This window comes from Aspergillus uvarum (genome assembly GCF_003184745.1).
Source record: "Aspergillus uvarum CBS 121591 unplaced genomic scaffold BO82scaffold_16, whole genome shotgun sequence".
NCBI lineage: Eukaryota > Fungi > Ascomycota > Eurotiomycetes > Eurotiales > Aspergillaceae > Aspergillus > Aspergillus uvarum.
The window spans coordinates 315,904-339,286 of record NW_020291313.1 but is presented as its reverse complement, the minus strand read 5'-3'; the positions used below and the strand labels follow the sequence as shown (position 1 = coordinate 339,286).

Sequence of the window (23,383 nt, the reverse complement as noted above, 5' to 3'; positions counted from 1 at the left end):
GAGACAGGGTCATGAAAATTCTGTCTGGAAGCTTGAAGTCCTCTTCCAAAACAATAGCACATCATAGAATCGAAGAAAATACCCACAAACAAACACCTTCCACGATTGTACAGGAGTGAGCCACTGAAATTATAGAAGTGCAAAAGGAGATGTGCCGATGACCGGCACACCGACTGAACGCTTGGAGAGTCTGTCGGGCGGAAGGTCCTTGGGGAGGCTCAATCATTTGATGCGAGAAAGAGCAGGAGCTACCCAGGTAGTGAGAAGGATAATATATATGCCAGATATCCTGTCTCACTCTATCAGACATGCCGAAGAATTCGTAAGTCTGATAGAAAGTATGACTGCGTGGAAAGGCTGGCGGTGTGAAATAAACCAGCCAAACTGACATGTCTCATCCAGGCGGGGTCTGCGAGGTTGCATCATCATTATGGGCCCGAACGAAAATCCGACTAAATGGGGGATCTGACGGGTGTAAGTCACTAGGTTCCGTGGCAACACCCTCGGCTCTGCGGATTTCTTCTTTCAGTGCGCGAGTCACAACGCTAGCGCGTACAACAAGATCCCGAAGAGACTGTGTATCGAAGGGTAGTTTCTTCGAGCGGGGAAGATGCGAGTTGGGGACTGGTGAACCGTCTACGTTGCGCTGTTGATAGATCAGATCCAGCACACAATTTGGCTTTGTTGCGGCCTCTCTGTAATCCTGACTGGGAGCAGTGGTAGGTCGAGAATTCGAGTTGTCCGAGAACGATTGCCCCCAAGAGCCTCCGCTGACTCGTTTCCATGGATCATGCGAATTTGAAGAATCGCCTTCTGATTCATCAAAACTGAAGCTGAGCGACGACGGTGATCCAGGCGGGGAATCGTTGTGGTCGTCATCATCCAGCGTGGCTAGATTGACGATACCTTCTGCCTCTTTCCATAGCTCATTGGAGGAGCCCCGAACAAGATTGAGAAAACTTCCCTGGTGCCGAAGGCGCTTAAGTTCTTCAACCAGCAATGTCAGCTCCTGAACCTGTCCGAACTGCCCATGAAGACTAGCTTGACGCTCCAGGATGGCCGGGGGAACAACCATGCCGCGGCGTGGAAGGTTCTTGTTCGGCTTCCTGGCCTCGGTAGCTGGACCCTCCTCAGTATCTTCAAATTCGAAATCGCTGTCCCAGTCTTCACTAACACCTTTGCTTCCCAGGCCCCACGTCCCGAACTTGCTACCTGATGTCTGGCGCTGTTCGATAATGGTTGTGGGATCTCTAGTCACTGGAACGCTCTGGCTCCGAAGATGCAAAGTGCTGGGAGCTTTTCTTCCGGGTGCACGGCTGCCGCGGGAGTCAGGCGTATGTTTCCCATGGACAGTCCGGGGCCGCCCGTCCGGTCCGGAACCCTCACGGTCGCTTCTGGGCTGCTCAGACCAGTCAAAAATATTCATCTTAGGTGAAGTATCAAGCACGTCAATATTGAGGCTGCGGGAATCAGATATCACCGGCGGCTGCGCGTGGACCATGCTACTCGAAGCCCCTTGGAGAAAAAAATCATTCAGAGGATACGGTCGGTTCGAGCTTATTCTCGTTGGGGAGGCGGTTGCAATGGATTCACTGGGCAGCGCAGCTAACAAACTGCGCGCATCTTCGTCATCTGTGAGATCAGATGGAAATGATATACTGCTTTCACCTTCGTGCAGGTCTGTTGGCACCGCAGAAAAGAGGGATGGCATATGGCTGGGCGCTTGGGGAGCGTCCAAGTCACAGTGAACCCCGGACAGCGAGGGCAAGGTGTTGGAACCACACATATTCGACCCTTCACTCTTCGAGAGGTTCGTCTCCCCGCCAGGTACTCGAGGAGCACCAAAGATGCTTTCGATTCGAGGCGCATAGAGACCCGGGTTGCTACTGGTGGTCACATGGGTACGAATTGAATCAAAGGCAGTATCACTCAGGAAGTCTGTTTCGTCCTCATCGCCAGACGTGAAAATATTTGTCTCATCGGATCCGATCACCGTGGACGCAAGTTCTGATGCAGCTAGTGAATGACGTTTGGGCCGCTGGCGAATTGAAGTTTGGCGTCTGGATAGAGGAACCGCATCTGACGTGAAAGGGCGTGCGCCAATATCATGGAAGTTGGCCATGTCTGATCCAGGATTATGAAGATGGAAAGGTAAGGCCCTGTGTCGTGAACCGAGAACATCCATCATCAATGACATAGGGATTCCCACTTGTAAGGTGGATGACGGGCGGGTGAAAAATGTTGGGTCCGTTATATTACGCCTTTCACGGCGTCTGGATGACGCTAGGATAGTTCCTTCCGTGCTCATACCGAACGGAAGGGGCGTCGAAATCGCCCGTCTCTTTGGGAATACCCGTGGGCTGTGCTCAGAGCTATGCGTACTCGAGGTGAGCATGAAAGGTGTCGAGAGGCTTCGAGGATCTGCGTCTTCAGCACGAGATGCTGCTTCACAACCAGCCCTTTCCGGTGGTATGTGATCATCAGGCGGTTGCGAAGTCTTGTCACCAGAAGTAAATGGGTCGCGGAACTGGACTAGTGAGTCGGAATTCGAGCCAACTAGGCCGCTAGTCGTTGCAGGTTGCTTTGTCGTGATGGAGGTAGCCAGAAGAAGTGCTGGGACAGAGCCACTATTCGGGACGATTCGTCGTAGTCCTTGATCTCTTGGCTTTGTTGCTGCGGAGAATCTGCGAGCAAGTCTATCCGACAGCCCATCCAGGGTGGCACTTATGTATGGTCGCCATGCATGGTCCTCAGAGGGCGCAATAATGTTGTCAGAGGTAGATGGGGAGTACAACATCAAGTTCGGTTCGAAATTCAAGCTGTGTGTTGCCTTGTGACCAAACTTCTCCGATCGCTGATAACTGGTAGCAGGCCTGTGGAAATTGACCGTGGACGGACTTGGTGGGGCGACGTCCAGAGGCGGTTGAATGTTAGCATGTTGCGATAGAGGCCGCTTGAGCATTTTATGAAGCCTGCGCTGCGTGGAAGTCCGGGGACTGACTGGAACAGCTGGGCCGCTGGGTGACAATGAAACGGGCGACTGGTATGAGCTACGTTTCTCTGGCTGAAATGAAAGTCGTCGTATCCAGGAGGTTGATGGTCGCCGGATTACGTGCGAGACTGTGGCAGGGCTATCGTTGGCTAAGAGCGGAGGGCCAGCCAACGTTTGTCCACGGCGACGCAGTCTTACACCTGCAAATGATGGGTTTCTCGAATGTTTCGATACCTCCCGGTGGGTTGTATTAGAATGGCCATCTTCATGGCCTTGGGAGAATTCTGCTTCGAGCGGGGATTCGGCAGCTGCGGTTGAGAACGGCTTGCGCAGAGCTGGGTGTACCCAGTTCGAGGTTGGAGATTCCGGTATGTCTGTCGCCGTCGCACATTGATCATGGAGTGGGAGGGTCCTCTTACGGAACCTGCTGGGCTTGGAGGGGCTTCGATCCACCCGACCGAACGCGAAGCCCGTTGCTGCAATACCGACGGTGCTAATGGCACATAACTAAGAGAACGTAGACTAGTCAGATGCGCGTCTGAGCGAGGATCAAAGCTGTGATAGAGATCACGTTTTCGCTGAGCAGCGAGCATGAATGCCAGGCGAGGCGGGCAGTCACTGCGAAGCTCTTGATTTTCAAGAACGCGGCACTTACTGTGGATACATGCTCCATTCTCAAAGGGCGCAGAGAACAGCGTCAAATACCACGAAGCTCAGGTTCGCAGCATCGAAATCACTTGTGACCTGACCTCCCATCTGCATTATCATGCACGAGGAGGATCAGCTAGCCTGGTACATCTAGATAGATAAGATCCTATCCAGAGAGAGGAGAGATATGCCGACACAGTCTGATCTGAGGTGTCTAGCGCGGATGCGGGAAGTGGCACAGAGACGACCACTGATATTGTATAGGTTACTCTTACAGGGCAACACTAGGCGCGATGATTGTGTGCGTAGATGGCGTGAGAGCAATAGCGCGTTGGAGCCAGCTCTGAAGGCGGGGGAAGAGCTCAAGGAAGGAATGGAAACCGAGATTTGAAAAGGAATGTCGCAAAAGAATGAGGAGGCGAGAACACACGACGGGAACTGACGGCAGCGACCAAATCCTTAGGTTGAGTGGCCCGGACAAATCGCAATAATCCCCGTCCAGGTGAAGAGGGAAGGGTGAGCGCGACAGTGCCTATTATTATTGGGGGGAGGGGAGGAAGGGGTTTGGTGAATTAGTAGAAGAGAAGAGAAGAGAAGGGAAAAGGAAGTAACAGCAGTAATTAGCAGTACCGGTAGATAGCAGGATAATATAGAAGAGTTAGGAAGACGAAAAAGAAGAGGAAGAAGAAGAAGAAGAAGAAGAAGAATAATAATAATAATACGATGGAGGAATAATAACAACAGAACCCAGAGCCGGTCATCGATCAACACTTAAAGCCCCAGCAGTGGGACACAGCGGCCACTTGCTTTTCCTTCCCACGGGCGAGGTTCTTCTAGTTCTAGTCTAAACTCAACCACTACTTAATGACTGGAGAGGAATGAATCACGCTAGGAGTTCCCACCCCCAGCGAAGCACCCGCTGCAGGGCGATTTCAATGGATCGAAGATGAGATGGATCATGGATGAGATCTCCGTCATAAATAGTAACAAGTGGTTGCATGTGCCCTTCGAAAAGGAACAAAATGGAAGTGAAAGTAACAGAAATGGAAATGGAAAAAGAAAAAGAAATTCTTTTTTGTGAAGCTTCCCATGAATGCTTACCTACTACGAAGTACTCCGTAACTTATCCTGGACTCAATCTGATCTCAGCGGAGAGCCGCCAACAGCTACGGGGATTTTTGGATCCAGCTTTGTAACATCTGCAAGGTCAAGCAAGCATCGTCAGTCACCTTCTGACTTCCAGTTACTCGTAGCTCTTACCCGCAATTCTGGCAGAACGCAGTCATGTTGATTGGAGAGGAAGGAGGGAAATATGGAGCGGAGATTATATGCAGGCCATTTCCTGCGACCCTTCCATCACGAAGTAGCCAGCGCAAAGCATGCTCCAGGCAGTACAGTACGAGAAAGGTACCGCCCTATCGACAGGTACCTTGACTCGATGTTGCATAGCACACTGACTTAACTGAGATGGATGCAATTACTTATATATTATCAGAGCCCTCTGCGCCCCTATAATCAGGAAGGAGAGAGAATTTACGGTCGCTCACTCGTTAATAGGTTGCCCAAGAATAACAGATCAGCTCAAATCGAAACAGAAGCCAACTTGCATCGATCCAACACTCAGATTACTTTGAGATTCGATCTTGATTTGTGACCTAGCTTTGCACCCATGAGGCTAGTGATACCCCAGGTACGGTGTTGTTCAGGTCTAGACAAGGTGGAGTGGAAGTAAGTACGTGTATGTACAGTACTCACTACTCAGTACTCTCCTCTTGTAACTGACCCTCCTTGTCAGAATCTCAAATTATAATGGTGTAATTATGACGATGTGCGCGAACCTTGCACCGCCAGTTTTCTAGCGTGCACGATCCGATACCCTGTGCGCTTGGTCCAAGAGTCCTAGACAAGAACTACCCGCCCCCTCTGATCTTAGCAAATGGCGGCTCACAAATTCAGTGGTCAGCTTGACTCTAGAAAATACTGGCGGTAGAGTCGAATCGAATCCACACCGTTAGTTAGTTGTGTGTTTTCTGTCAGCCGTTCATGAGGCCTGGAATAACCAAGCCAATTACACCACCTCGTTATGCGTTCGCTGAAGGTCGGGCAACGGTAAATAAAACTTGCCCTATGATGCAATGGAATGATTTCTTGGGGAGTTCTCTGGGATTCGGCTTGCAGTGCGCCCGGTCAGGTACTGTTTATGGACGGAGCCTGGAGGGCACGCTGTGATTTTGGAATGAGGGTCCGTTTGGTGACACCAAGCCGTCTCATCCCCACTTTAGCACCTGTAGGCTATAGTCCGTAGTTAGCTTTCGGATGGGCCGGCGAGAAGGTAGATATCGGAATTAAATTGGGTGCTCACAGATATTAAAAACCAATATCCTACGTATCCGTACCTACAAATATACAGTAGCTTATGAGACTTTAGCTTGATAAAGGAAGAGAATGTTTATCGAGCTTTCAGCCAAGGCAACTCATATTGTAGATTTAATATGTACTGTACTCCGTAGCCCGTCAGCCTTTCAGGTACAGCACCTACCGAGGGTCGTTCCAAGGCACGGGATCGAAGGGAACAAGCGGGATGGATGATGCCTTCACCTTACTCTTCTCCAGTCCCACAGCGCACTTCCATTCTTTTTGTCCTTTCCCTTTTCTAGCTCTTGCTCGAGCTGATAGAAAATTTCTGCCGCCCTTTCCTCGGCCCCAATTGCTCGCTACGTATTCGCTCCCGCTCCTGGATAATGACGACAGTCCACACTTTGCATACCGGCCAAGCGCGCAAGCCTTTTCCGGGAGTGGCTGGGGTTTGTCGACTTTTATGTAAAGCGTACCGAAGAGAACTGTAGCTGTGAAGGATGATTGCAGGTGGATGGATGGATAAGTGAATATGTACTCCGTAGCTCCCGATCCGTCATCGGCTCCATCTAGTCCAGGACATGCTAATTCAGTGCGCAAACAAGCATACCTACACAATACACAAGCACCAGCCGGCAAGCTTTGGCCATTATTCTTATCTATCCCTCCGATTCATACAGCTACAATCCTCAGCACGCAAACAACCGAAGGAGGTTGCGAAGGAAAAAGTAAACCTGATAAAATACCAGCCGGCTTAGTACGTCTCAGATGTCAAGATACAGGCCAACGGTGCCTATCAGTATCAGTATCTACATACCTGATCTACTCCGTCGCTCCGAGCTTAGTTAGGAGGCCTAAAGACCATCCATCCATCACAAGCGTGATTAGTGACAGATCACATTTGTCGGGAGGGAACGTGGGCTGCAAGTTTCTTCCCAGCCGAGGTGCTCCGCTTTTCCTGGTCCGGCCGATAGTCGGTCGGGCGGTCGGGATAGAGCGTTGAGCTTTGAACAGCTCGTACTACGTACTGTACCTAACTCACAATTAACTACACTATGAAAGAGAATTCTCATTTCGGGCTCCGGAGTAGTCTACTTCAAATCCAGAGCCATTGACTGCTATGGCCAACGTCCTTGGACCTGCTATTGTTTCAAAAAGATGTCACATCATTGCTCTTGAATTGAGGTCACAATGAACACCAACCACAATTATAGTCGAATAATCCATGATACCGCCCCCGCCCCCCCCTCCTTCCCCCCTTGACTATCCCATGCATTGTTACCCTGCTCCAGGTGCATCACCTGCTTTAATTATTCATCATTGCCTGAGCAACAAAAATATCTCCAAATTGTGCCAATTTTGTTTTGGCCGCGCCTCGTATCCCAGGGCGTGTTCAAGCCTCTTGTTTCGGGATTTCCTTTTTGGCCCCATCTGTGGGCATAGACAGACATGAGCCCTTGCTGCTCAAGGCACCTTGGAATTGGTTCACTTTTCCCCCACGCTCCCTTGAGTCCGTCAAAATCAGGAACCCCCCTTGCCCTTGCTTCTCTGACCCAAGCTGGGAGTGCGGCTAATCTCCTAGCCGTTTCCTGCATGTATCATCTGTCCTTATCTCCTTGGACAAACCGGGCCTTGATTGGCGAATCTAGCAGGGAATGCATGGTTCCGTGAACAACTGTCTTGATGCGAATGACAAAAAAGACTAAAATTGACCATCCTTGCAAGAACCTATCAAGTCCATCGTAATATCGCTCTCAGAGCCGGTAGCGCCCTTGAACGAGGCTTTGGTGTATATTGAATCGGTGGCTAAGCTGAATAGACCGGCGCCAAACACTCCTCAGTTTGGGATTGGCGTGAAGGGGGAGCTCGACTCTTGACGGGCTGTTGTTTATAAAGCCAATGGACTTTCGGCGTTCTCCGGTCTTCGTGTGCTGCAAGACTATAGCATTGATCAATACGGAGTAGCTAGCAAAGAGTTCACAGAGGCTAGGGTGACTCCTGACATGGACACTCACCACCAATGGTGATGTCAAGAAAGGGAGGGAACCTGGAGAGTGTGCCGGTACAGCACATGCTCACCGCCTGCAGCCTAACATTGTAGCGCATAAGTTTGGTAATCTGAGGTTAACCAATTCAGTTACTACTGTCATGATATTGCAATTCTGCCTGTGAAATTATGTACAGTAAGCAAAATAGTTACTACTTACTCACTGGACTGCCCACAGGTAGGCCAAAAACAAGAAGGTAGGAATCCATGTGATTCATGGGCAAAAAGAAAAGAGGTGAATATATCGGCGTTGTGCGTGTAACGCCTCGGTCCAGCGAGATTACATGATTTCAAATAGGACTGCGATGATATAAACACCACGAATTCGTGTAGATTTCTTCCTTCCTTACCAATTCCATGAATCTCAAGGCATCAAGCTTTCCTCTTTGAGCAAGTGGATCCATCAGTATTTCATCAATAATCGACAGAATATCAAGTGTATGAGAGCTCAGTCAAGAACTATACATAGTCACAATAGTCGGAGCTTGGGCGTCCTCAGAAGATCAGTAAACTCGACCCGCATGTCCCCAGCACAGCTCGCCAGCCCACTTTGCTTCTGTGCTCATGTAACTCTGATTATCCAGATCTGTCCTCTGCTGTATGTCGTTGTTTGAAGGGGGCTACTTGTTGCAACCCTCGTTACCATGGTGTTACTTCATCTTAGGAAACTAAAGGAGCCAGAACATGGCCCAACGAATTCTATGTCGCCGGCAAGGACGTAACGGACAGATTGCTAGAAACTAAGAGCGCAACATTTGTTGGGAACCACCGAGAGTCATCCTTAGGGGAATACTAAATCGATGGTCGGAAGATGTTCAGCGTGGATTGGTATGGACCAACTGGGCAAACAAAACTTGGTTGCATATGTTCTCTTATAGACTGAGGCCCTTCTCACGTGCCTGGGGTCAACCGTGACCAGAGATGGCTGACTGAGCCGATAAGATAAGATCGGGCTGCGGCTGACTGACCGCGTAACGGACAAGCTGGCGGTGTTTTGCTGCTGCTGCTGCTACTGCTGCCGCTGCCGTTTCTCCTACTTACGTTACCGATTCGACCCTCTCGCTGTCCTCTACCCACAAATTGCACCACGTCCTTTACGGCACCTTCAAGACTTTAATTGCTAGGCACTGCAGTTTATATTTGGTGCTGCACTTCACCCAAAATGGTGTGTTCTTCTTCTCCATCCCTGAGTAGTTCGCGTTCGTTAACACGGTCCCCCGCGAGGGGCAAATAGGCGGCTGCACAAGTGATCTCCAATTCTGGACACGACGATATGATTGTATGTTGACTGCGGGCGAAGGATGGTTCCAATTTGATCACATGAACACAGTAATTTCAACCAGCACTTTCATACGCTGACCGGACTGGGCTGTAGCACGATGCGGGTCTGGACTACTATGGCCGCAGATTGGCAACATGTTCCTCGGACAAGACGATAAAGATCTTCGAGGTTGAGGGTGAAACGCACCGACTAGTTGAGACTTTGAAAGGGTAAGAAGTTTCAACAAGCACACAATCACATATACGTACATTTGTGATTCTGACTCAAAATCATTGACCTAGCCATGAAGGCGCAGTGTGGTGTGTTGCATGGGTACGTTATAGAAGATGCCCATTCCGTTGAGCCTCTTTCGAGTCTCTCGCTGTGCATTGATGACTTGATGTTGAATTGATCTAGGCGCACCCGAAATTCGGCACGATTCTGGCCTCCTCCTCCTACGATGGAAAAGTGCTCATCTGGCGTGAGCAACATCAGAACACAACGTCGCCCGTTGGCGGTGGCGCCTGGACTAAAGTCTTTGACTTCTCGCTTCATACTGCTTCGGTGAACATGGTGTCCTGGGCTCCTCATGAAAGTGGCTGTGTCTTGGCCTGCGCCTCCTCGGACGGTCATGTCAGCGTCCTTGAATTTCGCGACAACAGCTGGACTCATCAAATCTTCCATGCGCACGGTATGGGTGTAAACTCCATCAGTTGGGCGCCCGCTGCAGTTCCTGGAAGCTTGATCAGCGCCAGCTCTGGACTCGGCCAGCAGCGCAGGTTTGTGACGGGTGGAAGTGATAATATGCTCAAGATCTGGGATTACAAGTAAGTCTGTCGCTCTTCTTCATAGCACAGAGCTTGCTAACTGATACGTCACAATGATACAGCCCTGAGTCTAAGTCATACAACCTCAACCAGTCACTAGAAGGCCACTCCGACTGGGTTCGGGACGTCGCCTGGTCGCCCAGCATTCTTTCCAAGTCCTACATCGCATCCGCTTCGCAAGACAAGACTGTTCGGATCTGGACCTCCGATGCATCAAACCCTGGGCAATGGACTAGTCAGCAACTCGAGTTCGACACTGTCCTGTGGAGGGTAAGCTGGAGTCCTAGCGGCAACATTCTCGCGGTGAGTGGCGGGGATAACAAAGTTAGTCTGTGGAAGGAAAACCTCAAGGGACAATGGGAGAAGATCAAGGATATCGAAGAGTAGGGCTTGTGCTTTTCTACTGTCTTGTTATGCGCTTCACATCTATTGCAGTAATAGTTATACCGAGCGTCTGCCGGTCATTGTACACAATATTCCACCCAACATCAGCTTGCCAGAACTACGATGGGGACAAGTAGAAAGAGAAAGTAGAAGCGTAAACGAGGATTCATGCAGTCAAGGAACCGCGCGAGTGAACTTGTTCACACCAGTAAACCAGTTCCTTAAAGCAAAGATTTATGCTCAGTCATACCAGATTGGAATTATGTATCGGACTAAAGCAGTCAAAGCAAAACTACTAAAGTGATCAACCAAGGAAATCAGTCTCTGTAGTCAAGGTAAGTAGTACATCACAGCGAAAATAGGGCTAACTTATATCATATATCTTCTATGTTGAATTCAACGTGCTGATTAATATCGATGAAATCGACTTAACGATATAGCTAAGTGCTAGTTACTTACTAGCCAGTAGCTTATAGGGTTTAGTACTTAACGTACTTCGTGATTACTCATAGTCAGATGATTCACTCCTCCAGATTGTTATGCTGAATTCATCTCATTTTTAACTCATGGGGGACGCCAGCTAAGCTCGTGCCCGTCATCAGGCATAACTAGAGAAAGATTTATGACCACCTTGGCATCGGATAAGCGCCTTGCGCCTGCTTTAAGGACGGCTATAACCCCGTACCAGACTCTCTTTCACCCCCCAACCATTGGCCAGGAGATCTTTGACCTCTTCAAGGCTGAGCCCACTCATCTCAGGGTAGATAGCCCACACTCCAAACCACCCCACTACGCATACAGCCGCATAGGTCGCGAAAGTCCATGCCGGTGATAGCCATTCCATCATAGGTAAAAATGTCAAACCCACGATGAAATTCGATCCCCAATTCGTAGCTGTAGCAAGAGACGAACCTAACGAGCGGACATTCAGCGGAAAGAGCTCCGATTGTTGCCAAGGAACATTGCCGAGGCCAAAGGCGTATGACGCTGTATAAACCGTGAGACAGACAAGGACTGATAAGGGGAGGAAGGAATCTTGGACCATCGCAGCACCGGCTCCGTTTGGGTCCTCAGGTTCGAACAATGACCTAGGAAGAGCTAAAGACCCGAAGGCAATAGCGCAGACAACGAGCGAAAGAACCATGACAGGTATGGAATAAAGCAGAATTCGCCGCCGGCCAATCTTATCAATGTATATGAATGCCAAAAGTGTAAAAACGAAGTTGGTCATCGCTACTGCCAGTGCCGTAAGGGTAGGGGAGGAGAATGAAAGAATGGCAAAAAGTGTGCTTGCGAAGTACATAAGACTATTGAAGCCACATAGTTGCTGCAGGCCTTGAAGCATAACTGCTATTATCAATGCCCTGCGGTTACCGCCAACAAGAAAGAGATTGCGAGTGCGCTGGGTGGCATGTGCAATCCAGTTTTCATAGTGTTCGAGAGACTTGTTTGTTTGGTTTGTATGACCGATTATCTCAGCCTCCTCGGCAACCTCTTGCTGGATATCATGCAAGATGCTTTCAACAATTTGGACGTTTTCATCGTGGGCCTGGTAGACCTGTAATAGGACATTTGTGGCTGCGCTCTCGAGACCTGCCTGCACCAACCATCGTGGGGTTTCGGGTAGAGTCCCAACAGCGATGCATTGGAAGATAGCAGGAAACATCCCAAGGCCGACAACGTAGCGCCAACCGCCAGGTGTATTGGACAAAAGCCAACCAACAGTGTAAGCTATGACCTGACCCCCAGTGATGAGCAGACACAAGATCGTTACCAATCTTCCGCGCTCATGAGATGGCGCCAACTCAGAAATATACCTGAATAAAAGTTAGCATAAACAGTCGAGATAGATCCCCCGTATGTCTTTTTCCGATAAGAAGCAGGTATCCGTCAGCTACGTGACATACAATGGCGTGACCAAGCTCGCTCCACCAACAGCCAAGCCGACAACACTTCTCCCTACTATCATAGTCCACACAGTGGTGGCTAAAGCCTGTATGAGAGCCCCCAAGGTAAAGAGCACGTCCGCAATGATTATAACCTTCTTGCGTCCGAATTTATCCGCCAGTATGCCCGCCAATGGGCTTGCGACTAAAGCACACAAGCTTGTGCACGATGTTACAAGACTCTTATCTATAGTAGTGAGGGGACGGTTAGAAAGATCCGAGCCGATCGACACGAGCGTTGATGAAATGACACCTGTGCTTTAGACGAAAAAATTAGCCACTTGAACTATCAGGAAGGTTTCTGCTCGGCGACTTGGAATCTCATGCCCGGGCTGAGAATGGTCAATGAGGCACCACCTACTCGTAACCAAAGAGAAGCCCACTGATTCCAGCAGAGAATGTCAAGGACCATATGAAAAGGTCCCCTGTAAGTGTTAAGCTGAAGCGAGAAACCCGGGTGTCCCCATCATCGCCTTGTGACGCTCTATTTGCCAACGAGGCTGGGGGGGAGAGTAAAGGGGCACTGGAATCCGACACCTCATTCTCGTCCCTGCGACTCATAACTCAGTGGTTTATTTGCTGGCGCGTATTAGAGGGTTCGACATCTGCACTGGTAAGTGCATAAGGGGTTCAGAAGTTGTGTCAGGCGGTTCTTCCCTCACACCATCGTACGTAGTTCGAAATGGAAACGAGCACTCGGGTATCTGGGGAAGACCAGACCGGGCCGGGGGGAACTTAGTCAGGTAGTTAACTTAGTTAGGTTAGTGTGTTTTACATAAGCAGGAGCGAACTCAACCCATCTCTGTTGGTTTTTTTGTTGTTGATTCCTCTCAAGCAACGCAGTCCTTTGTAAATTACCACCTACGTGATACGTATGTACGAACTTTCATAGACAAATAGACGGGCTGAGCAAAACCAACTGGATCGAAAGTTCCGCCATCTAGAGACATAGATACACACACGCATGGTAACCCAATTGCATAAGTACCTTCGTATAGAGCTCACTGGGCTCAATCATCCTAGGTCCTCACCTTAATGCGGAGCAGCTACTCCGGCCTCATTGGCTTGAGCACTGATCAACTTCTTATAAGCATTCACAGTGCCATCGAACTTGTGAACCGTGCCCTTGTCGCAAACCCACAAGCTGGTGCAGACATTTTGCAGCATCGTCACATCATGAGATACCATCACTACACCACCCTCAAAGTTTTGCAGAGCCTCGGACAGCGCATCCATACCTTCGATATCCAGGTGATTAGAAGGTTCGTCCAGAACCAGAATGTGCGGGTTAGTCAAAGACAGGCAGGCGAAAGCGACACGAGACTTTTGACCTCCAGACAAGAGCTCCATGCGTTGGAGACCAGTCATTCCAGTGATACCGAAACTATAATCAGGCAGAGGCAGTTGTTAGTAGATCTAAGAGAAATGTTAAGGCGAAGGAAACTTTCACATACGCTCCGAGGTGTCGCCGGTATTCCTCGTCTGTCTTTCCTGGGTATGTCTTTGCCATGAAGCTCACGGCACTAGTCGTCAAATCCAAGGCATCCACATGATGCTGTGCGAAATATCCGATGCGCAGCCTGGCATGTTGCGATATAAAACCAGACGTCGGCTGAAGTTGGGCTGTTAACAGCTTGAGCACAGTTGTTTTACCCGCACCGTTAGGTCCAACGATGCCAATACGTGAATCAAGCTGCACGTCGAGGTCAATGTTTTTAAGAAGCGGCTTGTCTTTCAAATAGCCAAATGACACATCCGTCATCTGTACAATAGGAGGGGAAAGCTTCTCGACGTCGGGAAACTTAAAGTGAACGACATAATCACTTTCTGGAGCTTCCAAGATTGGCATTCTTTCCAGTTTCTTGATCCTAGATTGCGCCTCAGACGACTTGGCGGCGTTGTACCGGAACTTATCGATGAATGCTATTCAAATGAGTAAGCACCAATTCAAGACTTCTGTGCAACAGAGACATATACCTTGCAGATGTGCGCGTTCGGCCATCTGTTTCTCATATTCACGCTTGGCATTTTTCTTCCGCTCTTCCTTGGTCGCATAGAAAGAATCTGTAATATCATCAGCTTGAATGCTTTTTCCCAGCACCTCGAGGTACTTACCAAAGTTGGCCCCCTTGTAGTAGTCGAGTCTTTCAGAATGTTGATGCATGATATCCGTGGCTACTTCGTTCAAGAAGGCACGATCGTGAGAAACCACAAGGATGGTGCTAGGATAGGTCTGTAGATAGTTGGACAAGAAGGTAATCGAAGGCACATCCAACATGTTGGACGGCTCTGCATATGGTTAGCATTCTGTCAAGATATAACCAGCGTAGGGTCGCTCGATCATACCGTCCAGCAAAAGCAGATCAGGCTCGCAGAAAAGTGCCCGAGCCAAGGCTAATCTCATCCGCCAACCACCCGAGAATGTTTTCGTCGCAAACTGCTGCCTCTCAGGTGAAAAGCCAAGGCCGGCCAGGATACTAGCCGCGCGAGACTCGGCCTTGTCCGATTCCATTTCTGCAAGCTTTGCGTGAATATCATTCAAGGTAATATCCAAACCTTCCCTTTCGTGGTCAAGTCTAGCAGCATCCTTAGAAGTGTCCGCCATCGACGATCTCTCTGCTTCGATGTCGGCGAGCTGTTTAGTGATTTTCTGCAAGCAAGTCAGGAAGGTGAAACAGATCGAAGCAGAGAAGGATACTGACCTCCAGGTCGGCCAATAGACGCTTGCGCCAGACATCGGCATCCAAAACTGCTTGAAGAGCAGGTGTATCATCACCCGTAATCTAGCCATTCAGTCAGCAATCCATGGTTGTGTTTGAGATACTGAGCACGAGTGACCAAACATACTTCTTGTTCAACATGGAGAATCGAGATATGGCTAGGGATTGCCACTTCACGCCGACTCAACGCGCGCAGAAGAGTACTCTTTCCGATACCGTTCTGACCCACGAGACCATAGCGTCGGCCATAAGCCAAAGCCAATGAAGCGTCGGTCAAGATACGGTGCCCGCCAACAGAGATGTCGATACTGTCAATCTTGATGTCCTTACTCTTTGATTGAGAGTCAGAGCCCAGTTGAAGAGGATTGACAGCCATGAAGAATTCCTCGTAGGACATGGTGCTATCAGGCTGATTCAGAAGACGGGAAGATTCGTATTGCACCGTCTTCATCTGCTTCTTTTCCTGCTTAGCACGAATTTTTCGTTCTGCCTTCTCTAACTTCTTGCGGTCAACACGAGACTCCACTTTCCTGGCATTCGCAGACTCTAGATCAACGTTGCCTCCCGCAAGACCCAAAGTTGAGGAGATGTTTTTCTGAGAGCCGACATTGATCGCCTGATCAAGCTTTTTAGCAGTGAAAGGCATCTGTCTGCGCTCTGCGTTCACTCCATCAGACGCGCTAAGAGAAGCGATGAACTTTTCCACGAGATTCCTAATGGCCGTTTCGTTCTCAGGGGAGAAGTCTCCCGAGGCAGAAATCAGAAGCGCCGTGACCATATCGGCAGCTTCGGACAGCGGCGACGGTTCATTGGCATCTTCAACGTAGGCTTTAGAAGCATGAGCAAGATAGCCCTGCAATGAGTCAGCGACAGTGTTCCAATCGAACCACTTATCTCAACAATCTGATCCAGGATACTTGCCACGGAATATTCGGAGATCACATGGTCGATACCGGGAATTTGTGCCTGTATTTCAGCCTCCATTGTGACGCAGAAATCGCGGCCAAATCAATGAAAACCAGCGTCGGAAGAGCGGAGAAACTGGGGTAACTATGTTCGCACTTTCAATAGTCGCCTAAGAGGAAGATTCTCCTTTCTCAGGCCGGTTATGTATTTATTGTGGAGTATGTTTTCTTGTCAAAACAGCTTGACAATCTTTTTTTGCAGGGCCTTCACCAGAGGCAGAGCTTTGGGGTGGCGGCTATTGGGTGGGGTCCGGCCCAAGGGGTGATCCAAACCAGCGGACGGGAAGATCGAACCTACCATACATACGGAGTAACACAAGGATAAAAGCAACCTTGCACACTACTATCATCGCAGCCTGAAGTAGAGGTAGAATTCCTGAAAGTATGTCGCCTAAAGTTTCGAATTGCTTAAGAGTAGTATCCACCTGTATAATGGAGAATACTGTACTCCGTACCAACGGAAGGCTCAGGACCGGTCACATGACATGGTTGCTATTCTGCTTTTCGTGACCGCCTAATAGAGCACCAACTGGCTTGTGCGGGTACTCGGTACTGAGAATCAAATATCGACAGCTGAGGGGTAACGTTACCCCGGTCCCCGAAGAGTACAGTACCTGAAGGGCAGGAGCATTACCAGTGCTATTGAAAGTACTAAGTATCTAGACTACGTACTGTACTGTTGGGGATCCCTCAGCGTACGTAATGGGGTCCTCCCGGGGGTGGGGCGAAATAAGCTGAAACAGACTTGATACACCATCAATATTCTACTTCCCTCCATCTTCTCGTCGTTCTTCGCGGCCTCCCTTTTGTTCTGGGCGATGTTCAAAGCCTCGAACCCGTCACATGAGTTTGATGCATCAGTAATAATATACATACTTGCACTCAGAGATCTTCCGGTGCGATTCCGCCCAGAATCTCCACTCCACTCATTTGGGGAGAATCAAAATAAAAATAACTTAACTACTCCAAGGCTTTTCAGCGGACGGGGAGAACCAAGGGCGAGAACATCAAGGAGGCCCTCCCCGCTCCTCCCTTTCCTTCCCTTCCCCTCTCTCTCTCTCTCTCTTGGTGCCTATCTGATTTGGACAATCGATTGATCATTGATTGATTGGAATTCCTCTATTGATTCCTACTTTCTCTGAAGAGTTAGTTTCCCGCCGTGGAACCTGTGGGCTTACAATAACAGAAGTTCGAGTGGGCGGGAACCACTTTCGCCCGCCGCTCGCTACTCCTCCGTTCCTCTTTGGCTCGCTCACTGCCGTACTCCCTCAACTTATACCTGAACTCAACTCACCTCACCTCAACACACTCCAATCAACCTCTCACGGCCGAGACTTTATCTCTTTTCTCTCCCCCCCTCTCCCCCTTCCCCCTTCAAGGTTCCTGGAGTTACGTTTCCCTCCTTCCCTCTACCATATTCGAACGTCCCGGCTCTCGACGGTTCTCCTTCTTTACACCTTCCCTCCCACTTTCCCTCTCGCGCTGTTGTCAATTGGGTATTCCTTTCTGCAGGACTGCTGCTTCTGCTGTCAGATCTCCAATTCCAGCGAGATACTCTCCAGGCTCTCCCTCCCGCTTCCGTCATGGCCACCGACGTATCATCTCCAGTCTCTCAATCGGTCTCAGAAATCAATGCCTGCGTTTCCACTTCTACCAGTCATCACCGCCCGGCGGTCAAAGAAACCACGTTCCGCGAATGGATGCTGCATAACCAGATCGGTACGGACCATTTCATCTGATACATGATAATTGAACAATGCCATTGTTGGCGCTTTGAGGTCAACTGTCCTGCTTACCATAACGTTTGTTCACCGCAGGGATTACCTTGACCACTCTTGCGATGTTATTGGCCGTCCATCACCTCTATCCTTCCCTCAACCCCTACACCACGCCGTTCTTTCAGCTTTCCTACTACCAACCTGCTTCCGGGGACTACGTACAAGGATGGGACGATGTCTATTTTGTCGCCAGCTCCGCACTTGCCTTCATCGCTATCCGGGCCATTCTCATTGACTGGGTCTTGAGGCCCATTGCGCAGCAGTGGGGTCTGAAACGGAAGGCGTCGCTTCGTCTGGCTGAACAGGGCTGGCTTTGTCTATATTATGGCTTCATCTGCTCCCTTGGAATGGTTCGTTCACCATGATCGTGCCTGTTGTTTGTCCGCTGCTGGTCGTGTGTTTTGACTAACACAATAAAACAGTATATCTGGTCCAACTCTGACCACTGGGGCGATTTCAGCAAAATCTGGGACCAATGGCCTGCGCGCAATGTTTCAGGTTTAATGAAATGGTATCTCTTGGTACAATTGGCGTTTTGGGCACAACAGCTTCTGGTGATCAATATTGAGGAGCGTAGAAAGGATCACTATCAGATGCTGACCCACCATGTAATCACCATTGCCCTCTTTGGTTCGGCTTACGTCTACGGCTTTTACAATGTCTCCAATGTCGTGCTCTCGCTCATGGACATTGTTGATCTCCTACTACCTGTAAGTTCAAGATGCTCTCGAAGATATCCACGCTCGTCTGAAGTGGAATTCACTAACTCACCGAATTAGACGGCCAAGGTTCTCAAATATTTGAAGTACGAAACGAGCTGCAACGCTGCTTTTGTTGTGTTCATGGTTACGTGGTTGATTACTCGTCATGTTTACTACCCGAAACTCTGTTGGTCGATTTACAAGGACGTCCCTGCCAAGATGTCTTACGGATGTTACTCAGGTACTACGGCGGAGATGATTTCCACCAATGGCTACCCGAGCGCATGGTCGTATCTGGTCTCCCCCTTCAAGGATCTTAACGGACCGATTTGCATGAACCGCACCGTCAAATGGGCCTTTCTTTCCTGCCTTCTGGCACTGCAGCTGCTTTCCCTCATCTGGTTCACCATGGTAATTCGCGTGGCCGTTGGCGTCATCCGCACCGGTAATGCTGAGGAACCTCGCAGCGATGACGAAGGAGAGGAAGAGGAAGAGTACTTTGCTGAAAAGGATGGCCTCAATGGGTCCACGCATGCGATTGACAGCTCCAATGTTGACTGGCGTCGAGCCAATGGTTCCTCGGCTGTGCGGCCTCGGCGAGTTCGCCTTGGAGACCAAAGCGATCGCAAGGCACTTCTAGGCCGCATTGGCTGCGACAAGCCCACGTAATCTGCCCACGCTCTTTACCTTCTTTTCTTTTCTTATTCGCCTTTCTTTTATGACGATATCACGGATATGGATACGGACATGCTGATGCCAGTATCAACGACAATGCCAAAAAAGTCTCATTACAGATTATACGAAAGAAGTGAATAAACACGGGGAGGAACAGGTTGGAATGCACCTCCAAAAGTCCTACTGCCTAACGCTGTTCACCTTTGCATTGGCAGGTTCCATTTTTTGATTTCTATCTTCATTATTCCTTTTATCCATCTCTATCTTCGCGCTCGATACCATTGACTTTGGTTGATTGTGGTTATATTATGTTGCCTTGCCTTGCGTGCTATGTACTGCTTGTCCGATTGGTTCGTCCTTTTATGTTAAGAAAAGAAGATTCCAATTTGCACCATGATAAGACTCTTCTTATCTCTTTCAGATGCCTTATGGGACGGCTGCTAATCCTATTTCCGTACATGCTCTTTACTTCATCTTTCGAGTTTATCCCAGGGTGATTTTATCCTAAATGATATGCGCAGGATGGATGCGATCTCACACATCCTGGCTTCATGTGATTGTTGCTCTTGCACCTATGATTAGATAGATACTTCATCGCCTTCGCTCGTCGCATAGACAGAGGCCTTGGTTTACTCTGCATGTAGCCCCGTCAAATAATTTTAACCCTTTTAGAAAGGAGACTGTAATTCTGAATATTTGCATATTGTGTATATAATGTGAGCGAAAGGTGAACAGCCGACTACCGGATGCCTGCGGGATCGTCTTCTCATGGAAGACATTTTACCGGCAGGCTCCCTCCTGCAAAAGCCCTGTGTATGAAAGTGCTCGTCATGGCTTGTTTGTCAATAGCCAATGAATTTTCCTTGTATACGAGATCAATTAATTTCCAGTCTATAGTAGCACTCCATCCGTATCCATCCTAGCCCATGTCCATCCCATTGTCTCATCCATCATAAGTCGTGAAAGGTAAGATTAGCTTAAATGGAAATCGAAAGCGAGCCCCCAAAGCGAGATATTTGCCCCGCTAGTGATAATCTGAAGTGGGGTTGTCATGCATGAAGACGAAAAGCAAAAATCGCACACGATTTTTACGTGAAAACAAGTACATTAATGTCTTCGATACTAGTGGACGTGGAGGTGACAGACGGCAGATTGAGTTCGAGAATATCTTCACGCATTTGTACCTCATTCCAGAAGTAGTCCGAATGAGTCTGGTAGCTAAGTCGCTTCCGCGCGCGAGCCACGTGTGCTTCGGCGTCAATTTCATCGGAACCCAGCGCGCATTCTTGCTGCGTGACGATGAAGTCAATCAGTACTTGGCGAACTCGGTCCCAAATGGTTCCGTGGCGTTTCCATTCGAGTCGTTTAGCGATTCGGACCATCCGCGAGACAATCCAACATCGATCTCCAGTGTCACCTGGTCTATTCTTGGGATAACCGCCATTGTTGAGAAATAGCCAGAGGACTGAAGTAATGCTGGGGTTTGTGAAAGGATTGAGGTTGCGGACTTCAAGGCTAAGCCAATCGAGATAATCGTCCAGGTTATGAGAGTTCAGGTAGCAGTCGTATAATGCGACGGTGAGGAAGAAGAGGCAGGACATGCAGGTATATTCGTCAATGAAGCGGATATCTCGAATTCCGTGGTCATAGTCCGGCAGCATTGTCAAGATTGAGTAGAGCTGGGTTCCAGGACGAAAGTGCTTTGTTCGACGGGGAAAGGTCTCTGGTACGACGGTATAAGGAGAGTTCAGGCATAAGCCCTCCAATTCGCGAAGGCGACGAAAGAACCGCAAGAAATCTTCGCATGCCCTGAATTGTGCACAGAGACTTTCGGCATCCTCTGAGGTAGTAGCGTCATGAGGGACAGCAAGGTGTAAATTGGGGTCCAAGAAGTCGAGAGTAGGGGTCGTATCAGGACTAGTCCCTGTCCAAGGTAGCGAGGTGCTGATGATCGCCTTAGGGGCGCAACTAAAGTCCACCCTAGGTTCTGTCAGCACCAGATGAACATCAAAGGGCATATGTATAGATTACCAGTAAAGCACTTTCTCCAGGAAAGGACTAGTGAGTCGCATGCCGTGCATTCCGCCTCGATTCCTGATCATCGACGATAATCCGCGGAAATGCATTCGCTCAATAGATGCATCCTTGGACCATTTCTCCGAGGTTGTTAGTCATTTGCATGCACAATGGGGTGCCACAAGCCACGGTACCTCGATGACAGCCATTGTGGCGACAGCATAGATAGTCCCGTCATGCCGCCCAGTTGCATCCCCTTGGATACGCTCATTCATGAACCTCAGTGCTCGCATCTTGTGAGTCAGGCTCTGCACAGATTCCGCCTTTCCCTCAACACCGGCACGATGCTTGGACGCAATGGCAAGCATAGCCTGAAAGGGAAGACCGTCATGGAGCGCTATCTGCCGGAAAATCTCCATCATCGGATTATTCGCGATAGAGTCGGCGAACTTATACATCATGGATGGATAGGTCACGACGACTTGGTCAAGTTAGCCCCCGTCCGCACTTATCGGCTTTCATTTCAGGTGAAGATCTTGCGTTGCACCGCGGTTCCAAGCAACATGCGAACGAATCTTACCACTTACAGTGTTGAATCAGTTCATGATCCGCATGGCTAATAGCAATTGGATAGCAGCTGAAAGGGTCTCGAACGGCCCCTTCCCCTGGGCTAACTAGAGGATTAGATGCCCCAGGCTTTGTGGCCGGATGCAAAGAGGCATCTTCGCGTTTGACCTTGTGCAGTTTCGGAATGAGCAAACGCGAAGAGCTCTTGGGCTTTTCCGGCGTCTTTTTATCCTCATCGCTGCTTGAGGACGATGCATTCTCTGACTTGACAGTCAGATCCTCTTGAGCACCGTTCTTCACGGCCCCTGTTTGAGAAGACGAAGCCGAGGGCTGAAAGTCGGGAGGAGAGCGGGTAGACCAACCACCTCCCGGTACGCGAGCCGTCCCTAGTCGAGCGATACTGTCCAAGCGCCGTTGATGCATATACTGGCGCATAGCATGACGTCGGACCTGGCGCCGAGATTCATTGTCGGTCACTAGCACAAACTCGAAGTTCCTTGATCCGGCTTGATGGGCCGATCCGTTCGATTGCTGGTCTCCGGAGGAAGTACTCGTCTGGTCCGCCGCATGACTACTCGAGACTTGGGGGGCTGCTGGTGGACCCAAGTCATTCACATTCTGAAGCTGAAATTCTAGTATCCTATTTTGCCCAGATTGCCGATGTCCCTCCTCACCCATGATCTCATGATTTGACCTGGATGAGTAAGTCAAATCAGACTCAACAGGCAAGCTTGGCTGGGTGAGTGGTCAAGTGGGGACCCAGGGGGGGAGGGGGTGGAGGGTCTTTGCTGCAGCTATGCTCAGTGGAGAATGCTTGGTAGCTTCTGCTCAATCGGAAGGACACATTCACAGCTCGACTGCTATCGCTGTCACTAGCACGAGAATAATAATAATAACAACAACAATAATAGGGCTGGCCTTTGAACAAGAGAATGTCGTTGACTCGTTGGACTGTCAAACTCCAATGTTCGCTGTCAGCCCGATTTCCCCTTTCGGCTCTAGGCCCCACCGCTCGGGCCCCACGTGACTGCTTCCCATGCGGCTGACTCGGCGAGATTTCCTGTCCATCCGGTTCAGTACAGTACAGTACTTTTCTCGAAGGAAGTAAGAGGCCAACAATCTTGAGTCCATGATTCTGCTGATTTGTCTGTCCACTTGTGTTAGAGGCCTGGAATTTGGGCTCTCGGATCGCCGCAGGCTCGATTAAGTCTCAGCCCCTCCGTTGCGATCGGAGGAGCAGAACCCCCTCAAGTGGACCGCGTGGGAACTGGGAAGACATTCAAGTCCAACCACAGCCAGAAAGCTCCAGTATAGGTTACGTATGAGGGGAACAAGCAAAGTCTCCACCGGCTTGATTTGTCCCGAACTCTCAGATGCTCCCCCATGGGGCCGGCTAGCTTATATAGCAGCTGTGATCGGATTACCCGAGGCCCCGACACGCGTTACCCAAGCCTAAGTACGAATTCAGTATCTGTTGGTCTCCGGTCGAGAATGTCGCTAT

At 49.6% G+C, this 23,383-nt stretch overlaps 7 protein-coding genes across 7 annotated transcripts; 2 read left to right on the top strand and 5 right to left on the bottom strand.

Annotated features, from left to right (window-relative positions):
- Window positions 1-394: 394 nt before the first annotated feature.
- On the bottom strand, window positions 395-3,665 carry BO82DRAFT_363390 (uncharacterized protein; the record flags this gene model as incomplete). Its single annotated transcript, XM_025636898.1, has 2 exons — window positions 395-3,499; window positions 3,648-3,665. 2 exons carry the CDS (start codon window positions 3,663-3,665, stop codon window positions 395-397), a joined length of 3,123 nt encoding a protein of 1,040 aa, XP_025493712.1.
- A 3,601-nt stretch (window positions 3,666-7,266) lies between these two features.
- BO82DRAFT_352928 (uncharacterized protein) lies at window positions 7,267-8,009 on the bottom strand. Its single transcript, XM_025634826.1, has one exon. The coding sequence runs from the start codon at window positions 7,588-7,590 to the stop codon at window positions 7,306-7,308; it is 285 nt and encodes a 94-aa protein (XP_025493711.1). The 5' UTR covers window positions 7,591-8,009; the 3' UTR covers window positions 7,267-7,305.
- A 1,054-nt stretch (window positions 8,010-9,063) lies between these two features.
- On the top strand, window positions 9,064-10,636 carry sec13 (GTPase-activating protein SEC13). Its single transcript, XM_025634825.1, has 6 exons — window positions 9,064-9,207; window positions 9,277-9,321; window positions 9,418-9,533; window positions 9,606-9,636; window positions 9,721-10,130; window positions 10,193-10,636. Exons 1-6 carry the CDS (start codon window positions 9,205-9,207, stop codon window positions 10,515-10,517), a joined length of 930 nt encoding a protein of 309 aa, XP_025493710.1. The 5' UTR covers window positions 9,064-9,204; the 3' UTR covers window positions 10,518-10,636.
- Window positions 10,637-11,066: 430 nt separating this feature from the next.
- On the bottom strand, window positions 11,067-13,132 carry BO82DRAFT_352924 (putative MFS myo-inositol transporter). Its single transcript, XM_025634824.1, has 3 exons — window positions 12,822-13,132; window positions 12,422-12,718; window positions 11,067-12,331 (listed from the first exon to the last, which is right to left on the bottom strand). The coding sequence occupies exons 1-3, from the start codon at window positions 13,019-13,021 to the stop codon at window positions 11,176-11,178; spliced, it is 1,653 nt and encodes a 550-aa protein (XP_025493709.1). The 5' UTR covers window positions 13,022-13,132; the 3' UTR covers window positions 11,067-11,175.
- A 144-nt stretch (window positions 13,133-13,276) lies between these two features.
- BO82DRAFT_430959 (putative AAA family ATPase GCN20) lies at window positions 13,277-16,164 on the bottom strand (the record flags this gene model as incomplete). The annotated part of the gene is made up of 8 exons (XM_025640650.1): window positions 13,277-13,844; window positions 13,915-14,383; window positions 14,438-14,524; window positions 14,576-14,749; window positions 14,807-15,110; window positions 15,163-15,243; window positions 15,308-16,033; window positions 16,081-16,164. The coding sequence occupies 8 exons, from the start codon at window positions 16,162-16,164 to the stop codon at window positions 13,493-13,495; spliced, it is 2,277 nt and encodes a 758-aa protein (XP_025493708.1). The 3' UTR covers window positions 13,277-13,492.
- Window positions 16,165-17,485: 1,321 nt separating this feature from the next.
- Window positions 17,486-19,450, top strand: BO82DRAFT_42543 (putative longevity-assurance protein (LAC1)). Its single transcript, XM_025640328.1, has 4 exons — window positions 17,486-17,864; window positions 17,963-18,273; window positions 18,346-18,633; window positions 18,703-19,450. The coding sequence occupies exons 1-4, from the start codon at window positions 17,729-17,731 to the stop codon at window positions 19,291-19,293; spliced, it is 1,326 nt and encodes a 441-aa protein (XP_025493707.1). The 5' UTR covers window positions 17,486-17,728; the 3' UTR covers window positions 19,294-19,450.
- Window positions 19,451-20,094: 644 nt separating this feature from the next.
- On the bottom strand, window positions 20,095-22,807 carry BO82DRAFT_352920 (uncharacterized protein). The gene is made up of 4 exons (XM_025634823.1): window positions 21,903-22,807; window positions 21,510-21,796; window positions 21,331-21,455; window positions 20,095-21,279 (listed from the first exon to the last, which is right to left on the bottom strand). Exons 1-4 carry the CDS (start codon window positions 22,558-22,560, stop codon window positions 20,388-20,390), a joined length of 1,962 nt encoding a protein of 653 aa, XP_025493706.1. The 5' UTR covers window positions 22,561-22,807; the 3' UTR covers window positions 20,095-20,387.
- Between the last annotated feature and the right edge of the window lie 576 nt (window positions 22,808-23,383).

Excerpts from the sequence above, each read along its gene's own strand:
- BO82DRAFT_352928 (XM_025634826.1), bottom strand. The coding sequence starts at position 7,590 with ATGCAGGAAACGGCTAGGAGATTAGCCGCACTCCCAGCTTGGGTCAGA.
- sec13 (XM_025634825.1), top strand. Across the intron at positions 9,322-9,417 it reads CTGGACACGACGATATGATT|CACGATGCGGGTCTGGACTA; the intron begins GTATGTTGACTG and ends ACTGGGCTGTAG. Across the intron at positions 9,534-9,605 it reads CTAGTTGAGACTTTGAAAGG|CCATGAAGGCGCAGTGTGGT; the intron begins GTAAGAAGTTTC and ends TCATTGACCTAG.
- BO82DRAFT_352924 (XM_025634824.1), bottom strand. The coding sequence starts at position 13,021 with ATGAGTCGCAGGGACGAGAATGAGGTGTCGGATTCCAGTGCCCCTTTA. Across the intron at positions 12,719-12,821 it reads GGGCTTCTCTTTGGTTACGA|CACAGGTGTCATTTCATCAA; the intron begins GTAGGTGGTGCC and ends TTTCGTCTAAAG. Across the intron at positions 12,332-12,421 it reads GCGAGCTTGGTCACGCCATT|GTATATTTCTGAGTTGGCGC; the intron begins GTATGTCACGTA and ends ACTTTTATTCAG.
- BO82DRAFT_42543 (XM_025640328.1), top strand. The coding sequence starts at position 17,729 with ATGGCCACCGACGTATCATCTCCAGTCTCTCAATCGGTCTCAGAAATC. Across the intron at positions 18,274-18,345 it reads TCATCTGCTCCCTTGGAATG|TATATCTGGTCCAACTCTGA; the intron begins GTTCGTTCACCA and ends ACAATAAAACAG. Across the intron at positions 18,634-18,702 it reads TTGTTGATCTCCTACTACCT|ACGGCCAAGGTTCTCAAATA; the intron begins GTAAGTTCAAGA and ends TCACCGAATTAG.
- BO82DRAFT_352920 (XM_025634823.1), bottom strand. The coding sequence starts at position 22,560 with ATGGGTGAGGAGGGACATCGGCAATCTGGGCAAAATAGGATACTAGAA. Across the intron at positions 21,797-21,902 it reads TCATGAACTGATTCAACACT|TCGTCGTGACCTATCCATCC; the intron begins GTAAGTGGTAAG and ends AACTTGACCAAG. Across the intron at positions 21,456-21,509 it reads CCACAATGGCTGTCATCGAG|AAATGGTCCAAGGATGCATC; the intron begins GTACCGTGGCTT and ends ACAACCTCGGAG.